At 39.0% G+C, this 20095-nt stretch overlaps 1 protein-coding gene across 1 annotated transcript; it reads left to right on the top strand.

The window, feature by feature from the left end:
* The first annotated feature begins 5578 nt into the window (after positions 1 to 5578).
* Positions 5579 to 19038, top strand: LGSN (lengsin, lens protein with glutamine synthetase domain). Its single transcript, XM_014782584.2, has 4 exons — positions 5579 to 5700; positions 6427 to 6624; positions 12762 to 12928; positions 17644 to 19038. The coding sequence occupies exons 1-4, from the start codon at positions 5679 to 5681 to the stop codon at positions 18841 to 18843; spliced, it is 1587 nt and encodes a 528-aa protein (XP_014638070.1). The 5' UTR covers positions 5579 to 5678; the 3' UTR covers positions 18844 to 19038.
* Positions 19039 to 20095: the final 1057 nt, after the last annotated feature.

Genomic DNA, 20095 nt, shown 5'->3' with positions numbered 1-20095 from the left:
AGAGGTTAAAACTTGATGAGATTTTTGGGGCTTGCTTTCTTTTTCATGCATCCTCATCGTTGACAAAATCAGAGTGTTTCATAAATGCATTCACAATTATACCTCAGACTATAGCCAATATACATGGGTCAAAGGTTTTTAAAACGTTGACATTAAAAAGGTAAGTGTTGGAGAAAATTACAAGTAAATGAAAAAAATCAGTGATATTTAGAATCTAAATAACACTGATTAATATATTAGAAGGAAACCTATTAGGTCAAATTAGGATCTAAATTTAATGCTTGGCAGAATCCCTTTAGGTTAAGCCACTTTTAGTTAATTAGCACAAGCCACTGAGTTGAAATGCAAAATGACAAACTTGTATTAAGCCATATAAACAACTTTCAAAAGAAACTGTGTGATGAGAAAAACATGAATTATGGGGTCTGGCCTGGTGGCGCAAGCAGTTAAGTGAGCGCGCTCTGCTGCAGCTGCCCGGGGTTCGCCAGTTCCAATCCCGGGCGCTGCACCGGCGCACCACCTGTCAGGCCATGCTGTGGCAGGCGTCCCATATAAAGTGGAGGAAGATGGGCATGGATGTTAGCCCAGGGCCAGTCTTCCTCAGCAAAAAGAGGAGGATTGGCAGATGTTAGCTCAGGGCCAATCTTCCTCACCCAAAGGAAAAAAAAAATTAGAAAAAAAGAAACATGAATTATGAAAGTATCTTGTAATATGAAATATTCTTTAAGGCCATTCCTGTGTCTGAGACAAAGGAGCCATCTGATGAAATGATAGCAGAAACATTTCTGAAGTGGGAAAATCTTCTGTGGTGGAAATGTCAAAAGAAATCATAATCACCCCATTGCAGTAGAATTTTGAGAGTGTCTAAATTAAGCATGAATTAGATTTGCATATTTATGCCACACCGTCAAAATGAAATTGCATATCTGTGCTTATGCTCATGGTTCTTCCAGCCCACTTTACTTCACCCCTCTCTATCCTCAGCTCAAGTGTTCCCTCTTCTGTTGAAGCTTGGGTTCGTTTCCCTGGCTGGCTGAAGACTCATAAAATATTCTGCCTGTTTAATAATAGCAGTACTGTCGAGTCCAAGCACGAGTGCATTGGTCATGGCGCCCCCTCTGAGAACCCTCAGATGCTTGGCATACCCTGACCTCTCTGAGAGGGTTTATTGTGTTCAGAATCTAGAGCTGCTTAGATTAAGGATTAGAGTCTGACTCAATGGGAGCCATCTCCCATGAGGTGACCTAGAATGAGGTACCTTCCCAACAGAGACCCCCAGCCCTGCATGGGGCCTTGGTAATCATCACGACTAACATCCATTTAGTACTTCCTATGCATCAGGCACTGCTTGTCCAGCATAATGGTGCCACCAGGAGATTTGTCAGTTGAAACTGTATTGCTGACAGCTTGATAAATGGTGAAAAGTTTCTAAACTAGCTGGTAAACAGCTGCTGACAAGAGTCCCTTAAGGGTCTCCCACAACCCCCCTATGATTCTTTACAAAAGAAATTCTTTATGAAATTCCACACTTCTCTAGCTGTCCTACTGTTCCCCTGAGGCCTTTGGACCTCTCCACAATCCATCAGCTAAAGAGTTAGCCTCTGGCCCTGCAGGGGCCCTTTAGAACCCTGCCCCAGCTTCCCAGCACCCAACAACAATGCAGGGGCATTCTGACTGATAGTACTCATTAAGGCTGCATTAAGTACTTATGTTCTGGAGCCAACTGCCTGGGTTCAAATCTTAGCTCCACCACTTCCAAGATGTGTGATTCCGAGCTAGTTAATTAGTCTTTCTTTGACTCAGTTTTCCTCATCTCTAAATTGGGGATGATAATGTATTCATCTCAAGGGATTTTTTTAAGACTAAACGAATTAATAAATGCAAAGCATTTAGAAGAGATGTGACACATAGTAGATACAATAAAAGTGTTATTTATTTTTTGGGGGAAGATTGGCTCTGTGCTAACATCTGTTGCCAATCTTCCCCTTTTTCTTTTTTCTCCCCAAAGCCCCAGTACATAATTGTATGTCATAGTTGTAGAGTTGTAGCTCTTCTATGTGGGAAGCGGCCTCAGCATGGCTTGATGGATGGTGTGTAGGTCTGTGCCCAGGATCCAAACTAGCGAACTCTGGGCCACCAAAGCAGAACGGGTGAATTTAACCACTATGCCACCAGGCCAGCCCCAAAGTGTTTGTTATTTTTCTTAAGCTGTACTAATGGTTAAATATTTTGACTATCACCTCTCAGTACCACACTAGATACCACTGCTGGGGAAAAGACCTGTGGTGACTGCTGCCATCATTGTGCCCAGGGCCCTCCAGAACTGCTGCCTATTCTCTGAACAGCATTCCAGTCTTTTTGAGACCTAGCTATGTAGCAGTTGAGAACGTTTCTTGTCTTCTTTACTCCCTACGTTACACTTTAAATTAATTGCCAACATTTAAAAATCATAAAATTGTACATAAAAATTCAGATTTCTGGCATTCCTTGGATATTTGGAAAACTGGCAACACTGGGGTCACATTTTGTCATGGTGATGATTAGCTGGAGCCACATGTTGGCTCCTTCCTGGGCAGGGGTGTCAGCTCTGGTGTCCACCACCCAGTCTACTGTGTCTCTTTGCTATCTGCCTGGTATTTGAGTTTGCTGTCCCTAAACTAGGGTGACCTAACCATGTCTCTTTCTTTACAACACGGAAGCCTTCAACTTCCATAGCAACACTTTATTGCCTGTACTAGATTGTAAGATTCTTTATGAAAAGGACCATGTTTTATTTATTTTTATGTCTTTGACTTTGCCTTACCCACAGTAGGTTACCCACAGTCCTCCCTGTTTGGACTGATGAAGTTTAACCTGGTGGTGACTTGAGTTATGATGGTTTTAACCCTTATATGGGAAACAGTTATAAAAAGACATAAAACTGTAAAAGAACGTAAAATTGAGGAAGTTGAGTGAACAAGTTTTATGAGTCACACAGATAACATTATATAAAAGAAATGGAATTCCATCTCGTCAACCATCTGGCTATGGCAATGTTGCAAGCTTCCCAAATAATTCCTGTTCTTCCTTGGCAGTCATACAACCTTGAATAAATCACTTAACCCTTGTGGACCTATTTCTTCCTTGGCAAAAATGTAGGTAACAATAAATGTTCCCTGGATGTTGTTGTGAGTATTAAATGAGATATAAAATATGGTCTGATTATGAACATACCTGTAGAATGTTAATATACTTGCTAGGTATGATTACATTTATAGTAGTTTTTACAGATGAAAATCGCAAGGTTTCACAAGGACTTGCTACTTAGTGGAGAAGTCACAATTAGAACCTAATGGGATGAATCTTGTCTAGTAGATTTTTTACTGAAACATCATCCACACTGTAACTAAATGTAATTGAAAGATTAAGGAGAATAAAAATACTCTACTGGGGGCGGGATAAACCAGGGATCCACTAAATTTGTTTCAGCTATTATAGCTCTGTCTATAGTCTGATCACCCTCGTATATGAAAGAAAATCAAAGGATTGAACTAAATGTATTCTTCATTTGAAAAAAAAATTTTTTTTGAGCCTGTGTTATGGAGTCAGAGGCACATACTAGACTTAGTTCTTGGGTTTTTGTTGGTGAAATTCTCAGGTTAGTACCTAGGTGAATTGTCTTTGTTTTTTTCTTAAGAAACTTTCCCTTTTGGTCTGCTGTCTATGAAGGCAGGTGAATGGTACTAAAATGAACTTTCTCTGGCATTGAGTCTCTGGCATTTAGGAAGCAGAATGGCATTTTGGAAATCAGAAGACCTGTCTGTAAACTGCATCTTTCACTCACTCTTGTGGTCTTGGGCAAGTTAATTTTGAGTCTTACTTTTCTTGTTTGTAAAATGGAGATTCTCCTACTCTGAGGGTTATGCTGAGGAAATGTGCCTGACAAGTGCTCAGTTTTAGCTCGCTGTCATTCAATTGCAGGGGACAGTTTGAAGCTGGGAGACATTTTAAAGTTTATCTCATTTGATTTCTTCAATCTGCATATGAGGAAATCTCTAATAGGTCAAAGTAGTACCAATGTTAGTCTGCTCCATTTCCTTTGATATTAATATGCCTGGCCAAGTATTTCATTTTCTAAACAAGTCTTCTTTTAAAAAAACCAGGGACATGTATATGTAAAAACATTTACCAAAAATACAATTATACATTGTATATTTCTGGCAATGCAATTTTAGAAATGGTGAATATGTACAATAAGGCTAGTATATCACTGTCAGAATTCTATGAGAAACCTGTTGGGAAAATTTACACAAATATTTGAATAAAATCATAAACTACTAGGAAAAAAACACTACTCTAGCTCACAATAAGTATCATGTGATTCAAATATATAATTATCTGGAGTGAAAGAGACCATAATTTTCTAAGAAGTGAAACTTTAAAATCATAAAAAAATCCATCCTATGAAATATATCTTTGTGAATACAGCATCAATAATAGCAACGGATCGTAATTACATGTGAACACAAAAAAGTGAAATTCTTTGTTTCCTCTTTTAGCTTTTGGAGGCTAAATTGGTTTTATTGACAATGAGTAGAGCTGTTCCCCAGCAACCACTCTGGACATGGATTTCTGTAACTTGCCCCCAGATATGGCTCCTCGAAGAACCCGCTCTTCAAAAAGAGGATGGCTCAAACATTTTAAACGTAGTTTTTAACCCTAACTCTGCCATTTTCCTCTCCTCTCAAACCATAATGAGAAGTTTGTAAAAAACATTAAAAATACCAGTGTCATTTTTTTTTTTTTGAACATTTTAATTTTTTTCAGTGTTAGCTCTGTGTCCTGGGACTTCAGGGGGGATTCGGTCCACTGTGGGTGCAGGCTCTGGGCTCTCCACCCCCAGCCCGGCCTCCCTGCTCAGTTCCCTGCTGGGAATAGCCCTTGACTGCTCTATCAAATCATCCTGTCAAGGATTAGAACCAGAGTGTAGAAGTTAGCTTATTTTGTTTTAAAATGTTTTTCTTTAGGTTTTCCCAAGCTATAAAACAGTTTGCCTATGACATTTGTTTTGCACATATAAAACACAGTCACAAAATAGCATTTTATGAATGCAAGCCCTTTTTTGAAGTAAAGTAAACATTGAAGGAATAAGGATGAGGGTCAGGAAAAAGAAAGAAGAGAATCTAACTCCCCAGGTGCTTATGCCTCTGGTCAAAGATGATAGAAATCACAAAAAGAAGACTTTTTAGCTGAATTGAGTTTGGTAAAACTATTTAGGAGTAAATAATATAAAATATCCCAGAGTAAAAAATAAAGATAGAAATCTTGGCTAGTTGGACAAGATCTTAATTTATTTCATATTTTCTGTATCACGTACAAAAGGAGATACAGTAAATACAGGCTGTCCGCAGACGGTTGGCCTTAATTTTGAGTTATTCAAGTGGATGTGGAAACAACAAAATTTACTTCATTATAAAAGTCTCCTACACTCATTTTAGAATTTAGCTATCCAATCATCATACCTCATTGACATCCAAATTTAATTGTATGCATGGTCTGTTATTTGACTTTTTGTTTATTAATTATTACAGGACGCAAGAGATGAAGGTAATGATACTGAAGCCAGCAAGATAAGCAAATTAAGAAGGACCAGAAAGAAAGTCCCTAAAACACATACTTTTCCAACTGAAATAGGAGAAATGGATATATCCAACTCAAAAGGTATCTTGCTACTATGATCCCTCAAGAATATGTGGTCAACGACTCTATTTGGTCCTCCTTTTCATAAAACGTTTTCTTTTCTTCTATGGGAGAAGCAAAAACAAAGAAATAAAATTTATTACTACATAGGCAACATGAAAGATGGCCGATTTAGGCTTACAATGTAAATATATAAAAATAATCAATCAAAGTGTTCAGAATTTAAAGGGAGCAGAACTAGGATGACAGTCGTGGGGAAAAAGAGAGAGGACAAGAGAAGGAACATGTGAGTAAGACGAGAGGCCCGTTTCTGCTTTGAGAATGAGTGCACAGATGATTACTAGGATTTGGGGCAGCCACAATGAGGCTGTGGAGCAAGTCTTCATACTGTATATTGCAATTCCAACTAGACTGCAGGGGCTTTGAAACGGTGCTGAAACTAGGAGTTAATCTGGACAACAGACTCAGACCTAGGAACAGTGGTGTTCCAAGGCAGGGGCAGTAGGAATGGCGAGTGCATGGCAACAGTAAAAAGCAGTCAGATCTTTTATAGATTTTACCATTGTTTTTAAATTCTCTACAGATGATGCACCCCTTATGGCCTGCAGTCATACTACTCCCACTGCCCCTTATTTGGTATGTCACTGCCTAGGCATCAATTGTTTTCTCGAGTATTCCTCTCCATATCAGATTGAAAGACAGTTGAAAGCAATGGCATCGTTTTAACGTTTTTCTTTATTACTACAGAAACAATCAGAAACCAAATGGTGTGCCACAAATTGGGGGATATGAGCAGAACAATAGTGGGACCCAGCTCTGCTGAATCTCATCCGCAACAAGACGACAAGGACTCCCAGGATCAGACAATAGTGATAAAACCATCGCCCCTCAAAACACCAGCCAACGCTCCTGGTGGCAAATTTAACTCAAACTTCAGCTATACTGGTAAGAACTCTGGGACAAACTGCTGCATGGTTCTAGCCACTAATCTCAAATTTGTATGTGAATTAGAGATAACGTGATGTTGGTCGAGGAATGCTAGCCTGGGAGTCAGAATACTTAGAAGAATTTATACACCTATCATTTATAAAGTGCTTTACAGATTTCTTTACCCAGTAGGCTGCTCATCTGGAAAACAGAGGGGCTGCAATGCACGATCTCTCAAGTCTTTTCTAAAGTGAAATTCTGCTATTCTAAATTTATGGCTTATTAATAGTGATATAGCTATTTTGGTCTATGTGTGTATTGGTTAAAAATCTCTGGGATCCAAGTGATAGACACTAGTTCAAAAGAGGCATTTATTCCACGAAGGAATCCATGATGAAAGAGGTGAACAAACAAGGTTTGGAAATACAGCAGGGTGTGAACTTAGAGGGACAGTGTCCCCCAGGCTACCCTCACTTCTGACACCAATTGCAAGTTTGGGAGTTCCCAAGACTAACCTTAGTTTTGATAGTTAGCTATAAGGACTCACAGAACTCACTGAGAGCTATTATACTCAAGGTTATGGTTTATTACAATGAAAGAATACAGATTAAAATCCACCAAAGGAAGAGGCTCATGATGGAGAGTCCTGGAAAGTTCTAAGCACAGAGCTTCCGCTTGTCTTCTCCCAGTGGAGTCGTGGACAGCACTATTCTCTTGGCAACGATGTGTGACAATCTGAATGGAGTATTGCCAACCAGGGAAGCTCCCCTGAGTCTTGGTGTCCATAGTCTTTATTGGGTCTCCGAGGTCAACTTGACCCTTGGCTGACCTCGGTCTCCAGCCCCGCTGGCGATCAAGCCAATACCACATGACTCAACAATAAATGACATTGCTAAACCTTCTAGTGTGGCCAGATGCCCAGGTAAACAAAGACACTCTTGTCAGGCAGGATATTCTGAGGGCTTGGAGATTACCTCCCAGGGACCAAGGGTAAAGGCCAGAACTCAACTTGGTCAAGGTTAAATTCTTTACTAAACATAGGCCTGAGGAGGAAGTAAAGCCTGGGTGTGAGCACTATTAGGACTCCATATGTATTAATTTTCTATTGCCACCATAACAAATTACCACAAACTTAGCATCTTAAAAGAACACAACTCACTCTCTCACAGTTTCTGTAGGTCAGAAGTGTGGGTTGGCCCAGCTTGTTTCTCCTCCTCAGGTTCTGCAAGGCCAAAATCAAGGTGTTGGCCATCTGGGTTCTTAGCCAAGGACTCTAGGGAACAACACATTTCCAAGTTCATTCAGTTTGTTGGGAGAATCCAGTTCCTTGTGGTTGTAGGACTGAGGTTCCTATTTCCTTGCTGGCTGTGAACTAGAGTGGCCCTTGGATCCTGGAAGCCTCTCTCTGATTCTATATCTCAGAGCCAGAAAATGCTTCAAATTCTTCTCATGTCTGGAATTTCTCTGAATTCCTCTTCTTCCACACCTCTTTTCTGCCTACAGCTGGAGAAAGTTCTCTGCTTTTAAGGGATCACCTGGATAATTCAAGACAATATCCCTATGTTAAGGTCCAAACACTGGCAAGAATAATAAGAAAACAGCTGCTGGCCCCATTGGCTCTTCCACAAACCGCTTGAGACCTTTGTTTTATATAGTTTCAGTCATAAAAGAAAGATGAAATTTACCGTTTCTTAGTCTCAAGTCAAAAAATCTAAGGAAAGAACTTGTGTCATGAGCTCCCTTTGCACCAATCAACTATGACTAGGAGTCTGGGTACCATTATTGGCTCTACTTGGTTCATTCAGAAGCTCCCTCTTTGGCCCAGGACTAGTTAAGTTTTTTTACAGGCCCTAAGCACCAAAAAGTTTACAACCCCAAACAAACCACCCATACTGAATTTAAAAATAAATACAAAAATCAACCCCCAAAATATGTGTAAGGAATTTCCACATGGTATTTTCTTCTCTGTGATGACTACTCTGAGTTTTTAAAAAATAATATATTTTTTTCAAAGCAAAGCTCCCCCCCCACACACACTTTTTATTGTTTTTGTTTTTGTCCCTTCTTTGAACCAGTTTGCTCTGCCAGCAGGGTTTTCCAACCCTGCTGGGCTAACGTGATGTGGCCGGAGGGTGAGGTCCTATCTGCACTAACAGGGTGGTTCTCAGAGTAGCCGTGTGGATAACAGAGGGCGGGCCTGGGAAAGGAGTGTGGCAGATCATCCCCGTGTCCTGTAAGCTGAGTATGTTGCACAGCACACTCTCCAATGCACTGTGCCCTTTGTGAATTGATATTTCTGAGAGCCCAAATGCCTATTCAATCTGCCTTTTGTAAATGACCGTAGCTTGTTCACTATAACTGAAATATGTCCTCACTGTCACTGAACACAGGCAACATTTCTCCAAGGCCTTTGAGTTGCTGTAGAGCTTTGAGGGTTTTTTTTGTTTTCTTATTATTTCCCCTAAACACTCACGGCAGTAAAACTTCCTCTATAAAAACACATTGATTTAATTTATTAGTCCTCTGAGGAGATGGGAAAGGAGGACACCTCCCAGGAACCACACTGTAAGAAAAACAAATGAGCCCCCGAACTGGCTGTTATCTGCCTGCTATTCATCATGCGCATCGGGGAAGGGCTGACCAAGAGGTTTAATTGTAACTAACAAGGATGATTTATTTGAAGATAAGAAATTCAGACAATGATGCAGCAAGATTAGTTGATGCCTTGAAAATGAAATTGGATTGGATAGGGTTCTCCTATTTGGTGAAAGAATTGAACTTTTAAGTAAAAAACTGATACTTAGGAGACATACCAAAATATGTGATGCCAATTTTTACTTGTTAATTAGACAAGGTCAAGTCACACAGGCTGTGTTAATTAATTAATTAAATCACACACCCACTTACAAAAGGAACAGTGAGTGGGTGCCTCTGATATGCCTGTACTGCTGCCGGTACCGGGAATACAGCAGCAAGTAAAGATAAGGCCCTGCTCCCCTGGAGCTGACGTGCAAGTGGGGAAGACAGAGAGTGCTCATGTGATAATACAACATGGCAGGGGGCAATAAGAAGAAAATGGAAACAGGATCATATATTGTTATGGGATTAATTGTGTCTCCTCAAAATTCGTATGTTGAAGTCCTAACGCCTAGTACCTCACAAGGTGACTGTATTTGGAGATGGAGTTTTTTTTTTTTTTTTTGTGAGGAACATCTGCCAATCCTCCTCTTTTTGCTGAGGAAGACTGGCGCTGGGCTAACATCCGTGCCCATCTTCCTCTACTTTATATGGAACGCCACCACAGCATGGCTTGCCAAGCGGTGCGTCTGTGCGTGCCGGGAATCCAACCCGGCGAACCCCGGGCCGCTGCAGCGGAGCGCGCACACTTAGCCACTCCAGGGCCAGTCCTGGAGATGAAGTTTTAAAGGAGGTAATTAATGTTAAATGAGTTCTGTAGGGCAGGCCCTAATCCAATAGGGCTAGTGTCCTCATGAGAAGAGGAGATTAGGACACACACACACAGAGGGAAGACCTTGTGAAGAAAATGGCCATCTACAAGCCAAGGAGGGGGCTTCAGAAGAAACCAACCATGCTGAAACCTCAATCTTGGACTTCCATGCCCCAGAACTGTAAGAAAGTTAATTTCTGTTTAAGCCACTGGGTCTGTGGTATTTGTTATGGCAGCCCTAGCAAATTAATACATATACTCACTGTCCAGCCATAGTGCAACTTGGTGATCTTATAGAGAGTCAATGGTTGGACCCATCCCCATTGTGATCAAATCTCACAGAATTAATACTCCAGGTGATTATTTATTTATTTATTTAATTTATTTTTTTTGTGAGGAAGATCAGTCCTGTGCTAACATCTGCCAATCCTCCTCTTTTTTTTTTTGCTGAGGAAGACTGGTCCTGGGCTATCATACGTGCCAATCTTCCTCCACTTTATATGGGACGCCGCCACAGCATGGCTTGCCAAGCGGTGCATCGGTGCGCGCCCGGGATCCGAACCAGCGAACCCCGGGCCGCCACAGCGGAGCACAGGCTCTTAACTGCTTGCCCCACTGGGCCAGCCCTTATGTTTTATGTTTTTTTCAGCACTTTTCACTGTGGTAAATTATCCCACCTTTGCATTTGATGGTGTGTTTACTGTCTATAGTTCCCTCACTCAATAATATAAAGCTCTATGAGGGCAAGGCTTGTTCTGGCTGCTCCCCAGATATACGTCCAGTGTAAATAGTAAGTGGTAACTAAAAACACTATCTTGAGTGGATAAATATTTTTCTTATTTTAAAATGACTCATATTTACTGTAGAGATTTTAGAAGACACAGATAAGGCAAAGAACTAATAAGATTACCTGTGATCATATTACTGGTGAACCAAAAAAATGACCTTATTCCTTTAACAGGAAATGCTTTCTGTTTTTTTTTATGTTGTTAAAATATTTATAGCTTATATATGATTGCTTATTATGTTTAGAATACTTATTATCTAACATTTTCCATATTTTAAAATGCTTATACATTTTATCTTCTTTAAGGAGAATTATTTAACTTGGGCAGAACACCCAATACCTCAGAATAGGTTGGGAACTCAGCAACTGCTAATTTAGCCTGAAACATTGTAATTGCTACAGTTTAATTGTTTGTGTGAAATAGAAGGTAGTTATAAGCCTCAGGAATCTCAGAGTGGCCAAAGGTATCAGTGACAGGATATTATCTCTAATACATTTGCATTGGTGGAACCAGTAATTTGTTTTCCTCATGCTTCATGTACTTAAAATCTACTTAATCTGTGTTTTTAAACTGTCAATCTTTATGCTTGTTTTTAAAGCCTAATTATATCTTGAAAGAGGATACTCAGGTATCACTTTAAAATTATAGCTGCTCAGGTCAGTGATGCGACAGATTGATGGGTATTCAGATTCAGACGTGACCGTGGCACCATTACCATGGTAGAGTAATTGCGCTCACGGTAGGAGCTTAAGAAGCACTTATATGGTGCTTACTGTCTGTCAGGATCTGTTAAATAACTTGTTTAATGCTCATAACAAGTCTATGAAGTAGATAATATTGTATCAACGAGGAAGCTGAGGCCCAGAGAGGATAAGAAAGTCACCAGGGCAAAGGCAGGGTTTGGAGAGAGGCAGATGGGCTTCAGCGTTTGTGCTGAATCACTCCAGTCTGCTGCTTCTCTGAAAAGTTCAGACAGGAGCTAACACTTAACGATGTGTGCTGTGTGCCTGACCCTTCTATATGCGTTAGATATATTCGGTCATTTTATGGTGAGCCACCATCGGGAATCAAAAAGTCTGGGTTCTATTTCAGTTTTGGCAAGGAACTGAGGGTGTGATTGGGAACCTCACTGTACTCTGGGGCTCAAGCTAACAAGTTGGTTGGAGTAGATGACTTATCTCCGAAGTCTCTTCTAACTCTAAAGTTTTAGAATTTGAAGACTATTTAAAAAGTCTTGAAAAGAACATTTTTTTTTACATTTCTAATATTAAAATTGAGTATTCAGTCTAGATTTTTCATCTCCTACACTCTAATTCTTGAAAAAACGCTGTTGTTTGCTTATTTACACAAATGTAAAATTTAAAATTTGACAGAGATGTAGATGTCTTAGATTAAGATGCCGTTATGAAGATATAAAGCCCCTTTGGCAAACAAAAAAACAAAGCAAACCCACAGAAAATGAACCAAAATAAACAAACAATTTTACCTTTAATCATACAGGAACTTTTAATTTGGGGATTATCAGTTCAAGAAACTCAGAGTCTTTTCAATGATAGTCATCTACATACAGACTTATATGGTGCCAAAGCTGTCCAGTTATGCAAATATATTCTAATTTCCATAAGCAAAGGCATTTTCAGTAAGTACTTACATATAATATTGCTATATACTTACGCAAATAATGTCAACTTCCACCTAGCCCCATGTGATAAACCATCTGTTAGGCTGTTTCGAGACGATGTCCTTGGGGATATGGTACAGGCAGAGTGAGAAAGGTAAGCTCTCCAACCCTAAGCCAATGACATGAATAGATGAAGCTTTTGTTAATAATCAGAATGACTAATTCCCTACTCTCTAGCCTCCTTTTGCTTCTCAGTTCATCATGGTCCAATGATTTAGAACCATTCTTTATTTTACAGATAACACCAAGGACAGCACTCAAATTCTCACCGCACCTCAACTCTCCTCTAGAATGAAGCACATTAAACAAGAGATGGCCAAAAATCACCTTCAGTTTGTGCGATTTGAAGCAACAGACCTCCACGGTGTGTCCAGGTCTAAGAGTATCCCAGCACACTTTTTCCAAGTAAGTTTTACAAGTAAAGTTATGATTGAATGTAATTTCATGACCATTAGCAAGTAAATGGTCCTGATTACTCTTTCGTATTTTATTGTAATCCATACAGCAATTCAAGCTGAAAACCAATATTTTATTTTGTTTCTTCCTTTGTCCCTCCACAAACACATTATTGTTCCCCAAGGAGCTGGATATATAATTTCAGCTCCCAAACTGCAATTCCTTTACACAATAGAAATATAAAACTAATTAAGACTGGCAATTTTAGCCCTTCTGCCTTGAATAATTTCCCTCCACAGAATTATCTTTTCTCTCTTACTGCAATTATGAAGATTATATTTTGTTTGACATGGGAAAATTGTAGCAGGAGACCCAAGAGCAAATATAAAAAGAAAAAAAATGATTAAATAGAAAGAATTTGCTAGATAAAAAGCATATCCCTTTTAGTTTCTAATTCTGTTAAGAAAATATTGTTGTTGGATGACTTAATGAACACTATTAGTTCTTGAAAATAGTGATATCAAGAAATATCGTATTTTTGGATATGTTTTGGGACTTTCTGAGATTTTTTTTCAGTTTACGTCATATACTTATTTAAATGACTGATTTATTGTGTTACTGAAACATCATTTCTTAGGAAGGGATATCAGTCAGTATTATATACAAAAGTATAAAAGTTATGTATCCTCCAAATTTACTTTTTGAATATATCTTACTTTTATCACTTTAATATCAAATTGTACTTTTTCTTGTTTGCTTTATGTTGGGAAAAAACGAGCATCTTCAAAACACTTTTAAAAAGAATTCCAACAGATTCAAATGTGTTTCTTAAGAAATTCTTTAGATCTGCCTGTAGATATTGTTCCCTCCTCCTCCAAGCAAGAACACATGTTGGTTAATTTTGACAACAAAATGTGAAATTTGCTGTGGACAGGCTCACAATCTAATTCACATGAATTTCTTTCAATCAATAAGAAAACATAACGGGCACTTCAGGCATTTGCCAGACACCTCAATATAAAAGTCTTTGCTACTCAGTTTTTGTCAAATTCTAATAATTTATTCTGCTAATGGCATCTCAAAGCTACATGTTTAGAACATTATTCTGTTCCTCAGAGGAATTCCTCTACAAAAATATAATTTAATATGCTCCCTACATTTGCTGAGGATTGACACAACTAACACAAAGAGAAAAGGTCTGCATTATTTTTTTTTTTTAAGAAAATGCTTTTGAAAATATTTTCCATTATCTTGTTCAAGGTCCCACATATAAGAACCACTTTTTGTTCCCCTGGAGTTTAGCTAGGGAAAATTTTCTCTATCATGAGAATTTTAGTATAACTCATCATACTTCCTCTCAATTGGTGTATTTATTCTTAGTTCCAGTTTTCCAGTACATTTCGTTACCCATTTCCTTGTCTACTTATTGTTATTTTATTCCCATTTAATGATCATACAGTATTTATGTTTATATATTTTTTAACAAAACACTTTAAATTCATTTTGGAATTTGTAAAGGTGTAAATAGTAATGAGTATTTGCATAATGAATATTTGTAATTTAAGATTAGATAATTCGTTTTGGAAATCATTGTGAATAGACATTAAAAATAGATTCATCTGTGCAAATCAATCTAAACAATATGTGTTTATATATATATATACACACAATTCCATATGGGAAATTCATTAGACAAAGATTGGAGTCAAGGTGCTGGCCCCGTGGCTTAGCAGTTAAGTGTGCGCACTCCGCTGTGGGCGTCCCGGGTTTGGATGCCTGGCACTTACCTACACACCGCTTGTCCGGCCATGCTGAGGCGGTGTCCCACATACAGCAACTAGAAGGATGTGCAACTATGACATACAACTATCTACTGGGGCTTTGGGGAGAAAAAGGGAAAAAAAGAAAAAAGAGGAGGAGGAGGATTGGCAATGGATGTTAGTTCAGGGCCGGTCTTCCTCAGCAAAAAGAGGAGTATTGGCATGGATGTTAGCTCAGGGCTGATCTTCTTCAAAAAAAAAAAAAAAAAGATTGGAGTCAAGTCAGTAATTTGAATTTGCCTATGGCATAGTGAAAAGTAATTTCAATCTTTATAAAATAATTTTTAAACTATTTTTCTATTTGTGGAAAATAAAACATCAATTTGAAAATTGTTAGACCATGAAGGGATATAAGAGATAATATGATCCATCGTCTTCACTTACAGATGAGGAGACTGAGTCTCAGAAAGGTTAAGGAAGGCTTCCTTAAAATTGTACCACAGTTAGTGGCAGAGCTGGCGTCAGTCTGTGATTCCTCACTTCCAATCCCAGTGCTTTTTTTTTACCGCACCTTCTGCCTCCAGCTCAGCTTTTATATTTCCTTTTCTTCTTCATTTGAGCTAAGAGTTCTTTCTTATTAAATCAAAAAATATTGATTTTTTAAAACAAGCATCTACTAAGAATAGAGGAAAAGACTGTTTCATAATTGGAAAAGGCCAAATGGGGAACCTCTGATATGATGGTATCTCTCTTTTTTTTAGAGAACTTACCATGTGCCTGGCAGTGTGCTGAATACCTTACAGACATTAGTTTATTTAAACCTTACAACCAACCCGTACTGTCTCTGTTCTCTCAAAGGACTGGTTTTTATTTAAATTATATGCAGATCATCTGTGTTCCTTCTATCTGTGATCTAATCAAAACATGACATATTGCTGTAGAACTCACAGCTAATTCTTTGCTTATTTCAAAAGGTGACCTTTACTGTGGTCGAAATTTCAGTTATTGTGGAGATTTGAGCTATTCTGCAAGAATTTTTATTCAGTCCCTGGTGATCTGCATTGGAGTGTGAAGTTGTCCTAGTGCTTTATATTTCTAAACACAATTTAAGATAACTTAATTTGTGGTCAGGAACAAGATATGTTTCTATATATTTATATATTTTCTGCTACTAATAAAGAGTATTTCGAATTCAGAACGTCCAAAAAAGAATAAAGAAAATGACAGTGTTAGAAAAGAGCACTCAGAAAAATACATTAAATAGCCTGAAGAATAAAGTGTGACTTTTTACTATTCTTTAAATTTTTGAAGGGCCGTTGGAGTGAAATGGTAACAAGCTGTCCTCTATTATTCCCAACCAAGTGAATACAAACCCAGACTGACACTGCAGAAACGCTTGGAAGCCTCTTGAATAAAATACTTTACCCCTCGTTTTTAGATACACACAGAACTAACACACAGATTTTCAAACTAATAAATTGACAAGTAGGGAAATAACACTATTTCTTACAGTGAAAATTCAAATTAAAGGATTTCGTACTAAAGTACTTTAAAATCCCACAATGTGTGTGAGTGTGTGTGTGTGTGTGTGTGTACGAAGTTTATATAAACAGATCCTTGAGTGAGTTGAAAAATTAAGCAGGCACTGAACAGTGCTCAACTTACTCAACTTTATCACTGGCAAGAGTTGATTTGGACCAGCCAAGTCAAATGGCATTTGAAAATATGTGTAGAGATGGTGGCAAGTGAAGGAGGCAGTGGCCCACAGTCAAAGGCAGAAGAGTGGACCAGTAGATTGCCCCTACTAGCGCCAGCCCCTGTGTGGTAGCCATGCTCTTTGGGATTTGGAGGTGACATAAGAAACAATCTGGCTTGTGTAATGTTAGTAAGTTTTATTAACCTCATGATGCTCGCTGACATCATGGGAACCCAACTTTATAGTCAGCTTTGTCTCCACCCATTAATGTAAACTCCAACACATGAAACCTTGTTGATATTCCTATTACACAATTTCTAGAAATTGTTTTATGTGTCTGTTCCATTTTACAACCTCACCACTTCCTTGTTGTCTGGCACACTGCAAAAGTTAAATAGGTGACCAAGTCCATTGAGCTCAAGAGATATATGGCTAGGGAGTGCTGCAGCAGTCGTCTAGTCTAACACTTTTGTTTCACAGACGTGGAAGTCAAGGCATGCAGTCTAACAACTTGCCTACCTTCACGCAAGTAATTATTGAAAGAGTTAGGACTAGAAGTCAGATTTGGTGACGCCCAGTTCACGCTGACTTGAAGCTACAGTATTTTGGAAACTTTGGAGATATAATGTCCACATTCATGGGCAAAGTTTCTGGGACTCTGTGACTGTGAGATAGTTCATTCTTAGGTGGATTGTAAGAGTAAATGAAGACAGGAGAGCAGCTGTCAGCAGACCTGGCTCCTCTGGCGTTGGGACAACTGTTGTGTGTGTCGTGTGTCCTAGGACTGGCCACAGTCAGCTCTCTGAGAAGGACTGAGGATTCTTTACTGCACACTTTTGAAAGTCAGTTAACTATGGGGATTACAATAGAAATAAGCCAAAATAAAGCCTTATCTGAAGTATTAGCAACTATGCCCTTCAATAAGATATGTTTTAAAAAGTAGTCTGGGTTATGATCATTTCAAATAATTCCATAAGGGTTTACCTTTGTCATTTGCTCTAAAGACATTTTCTTTATTGTTATCCCTTTTATTTATGACTGCTATTTCCAGATCCAAGAGCATATAAAGCCTTCAAGGCTAAAAATACTAAGCGTTGTTTATAAAAGTACCTTTGGGGGTTCTATTTTAAAATATTTAAAATTGATCTGATATGAAGCTAGTGGTAACTAACAGATGTTAAACACATTTGTTTCTCATTAGTAAGGCTGTCTCTGCCACCTTTTGTTTGTTTTCAAGTTTCAAAATCTGATTGCTCTATCTTCTTTAGGAAAAAGTGATCCATGGCGTTTATATGCCCAGAGGTTATCTTGAATTGATACCGCATCCTAAGGACAATGAAGTGGATCACATAAGAGCAACATGTTTTAATAGTGACATAGTCCTGATGCCTGAGCTATCAACCTTCAGAGTCTTGCCATGGGCTGAGAGAACTGCAAGAGTGATTTGTGACACCTTCACTGTGACCGGAGAGCCTCTGTTGACTTCCCCCAGGTACATTGCAAAGAGGCAGCTGAGCCAGCTGCAGGACTGTGGCTTTTCCCTGCTCTCTGCCTTCATCTATGATTTTTGCATTTTTGGTATGCCCGAAATTATCAATTCAAAGACCATATCTTTTCCTGCTTCAACACTGCTAAATAATCATGACCAGCCCTTCATCCAGGAACTCGTCGATGGCTTATATCACACTGGAGCCAATGTCGAGAGCTTTTCCTCCTCGACGAGGCCTGGTCAGATGGAAATCTGTTTTCTGCCGGAATTTGGCATCAGTTCAGCTGATAATGCATTTACCCTCAGAACAGGTGTCAAGGAAGTGGCAAGGAAATATAATTACATCGCCAGCTTTTTCATTGAGACTGGATTCTGCAATTCAGGAATCTTGTCTCATAGTCTCTGGGATGTCTGTGAGAAGAAAAACATGTTTTGCAGCAGTTCTGGAATTGAGCAGTTCACAATCACTGGGAAAAAATGGTTGGCAGGACTCTTGAAGCACTCTGCTGCCCTCAGTTGCCTGATGGCTCCTGCCGTCAGCTGCCGAAAGCGCTATTCCAAGGAGAGCAGAGACCTGAGGGAGAGTGTGCCCACAACGTGGGGCTACAACGACAACAGCTGTGCTTTTAATATCAAATGTCATGGCGAGAAAGGCACCCGTATAGAAAACAAACTGGGCTCAGCCACAGCAAATCCTTACCTGGTGCTGGCTGCGACTGTTGCCGCCGGCTTGGATGGACTTCGAAGCAGCGAGGATGTCTTGGTTGGTCCAGATGACAGCACGGACCTTTATCAATTACAGCCTTCCGAGATCCCTTTGAAACTGGAAGATGCCCTTGTGGCCCTGGAGGAAGATCAGTGTCTGAGGGAGGCCCTAGGAGAGACTTTCATTCGATATTTTGTGGCCATGAAGAAATATGAATTGGAAAATGAAGAAACAGATGCTGAGAGAAATAAATTCTTAGAGTATTTTATTTAGACTGGAACCCTTAACATTCCTCTAGAGATATGATTTTTACTTAAGTAGCTGATCTACCAAAAAGAAAAGATTGGACTTCTGTAATTAACAACTACAAGACTACCAATGCTTTCACTTTTTTTTTGTCCCTGTAGAATATTTGACAAATAAGGGGGACTGCTGAGGGGATTGTGATAACAGAAACAAACAATAAAGTTGCAGTGAAGCTGTAATATGCAAACTTACTGGGTCTTGTCAGTTAGTCATCATTTCCTCTGTGTATGTTGACCTAGATAGAAACAGTCAATTTTTTCAGGCAGCAAATATATTCACACAATAAAAAAGACTTAAGAATTAGAGAGCAAAATTTAAATGACTAAGAAAAAAAAGAAATAATTTTAATTATACGCATAGGTTGTGACTGCCAGGGAGACAAAAATAGTTACTAATATAATCTCACTAATCAAGACATATTGAAGATCTATTTTCCAAGCATCATTGTGATGTTTCTAAATAACTTAAGTTTTGCAAAAATACATCAAGTCAGCAGAAGTTTTCACAAAGGTCTCTTGTCTTCTTACCCTTATTCACTTCTCTTTTTACCCTTCTTCACTAGCTCCTGAAAGGCTTAGGAACTTCAAGCCTGTAATGTCCCCAAGAAACCAATCCACCAGAAATGGAATTTGGGCTGGGCACAATGAGGTCAGATATTTAAAAGTAGTCAAAACCTTTCTTTAAACAACGCCTCACTTAGCAGCTCAGTACACGATATAGGTGGAATGGGTATGTGCCAAGGGGCGGGTGGGCTCTGCCTGGTTTGCTCCATTCTTTGAAACTAGAAATTTCAAAGATAACTCGAGTGCTTTGTGAAGTGTGAGAACAACTGCCTAGGTAACCAGGGCTATGTTTCCAGCTCAAATTTGTATTTAAATTACTGATTCTGTTGTCCCTAGAGGTTGACGTCTCCCCAGAGAAGATTAAATGTTCCAGACCTTTGTTTGAATGAGATAATATTGTAATTATCACTAAAGTTTAGCTTCTTTTGGGAAGAAATCCAAAATCCACTTACTAGCAAATGAAAACCCTATTCTACTGCTTAGGATCAAACAGGAGATTTTATGTTCAATTAAAGCTGACTGTGGTCTCATTTTAGATAGCAAACAAACAAGCAGAGGGTGAGAATTTGGCTCAGATCCTCCTATTCAAATCCGTAGTACTCAGTATCTTCAACAGTGAAAGTCTGTCTGTCCTTCACTAATTGCTCCCCTCTCTT

Source organism: Ceratotherium simum, chromosome 13 (assembly GCF_057802395.1).
Source record: "Ceratotherium simum simum isolate JZ-2026a chromosome 13, ASM5780239v1, whole genome shotgun sequence".
Classification (NCBI taxonomy): domain Eukaryota; kingdom Metazoa; phylum Chordata; class Mammalia; order Perissodactyla; family Rhinocerotidae; genus Ceratotherium; species Ceratotherium simum.
Note: the sequence above shows the minus strand (reverse complement) of the source record. Positions and strands in the feature narration are given on the sequence as shown.

Bases quoted from the DNA above. Each gene is read 5' to 3' on its own strand.
- LGSN (XM_014782584.2), top strand. From the start codon at position 5,679: ATGGATATATCCAACTCAAAAG. The intron at 6,625-12,761 runs GTAAGAACTCTG...TTTATTTTACAG, and splicing joins CTCAAACTTCAGCTATACTG to ATAACACCAAGGACAGCACT. The intron at 12,929-17,643 runs GTAAGTTTTACA...TATCTTCTTTAG, and splicing joins TCCCAGCACACTTTTTCCAA to GAAAAAGTGATCCATGGCGT.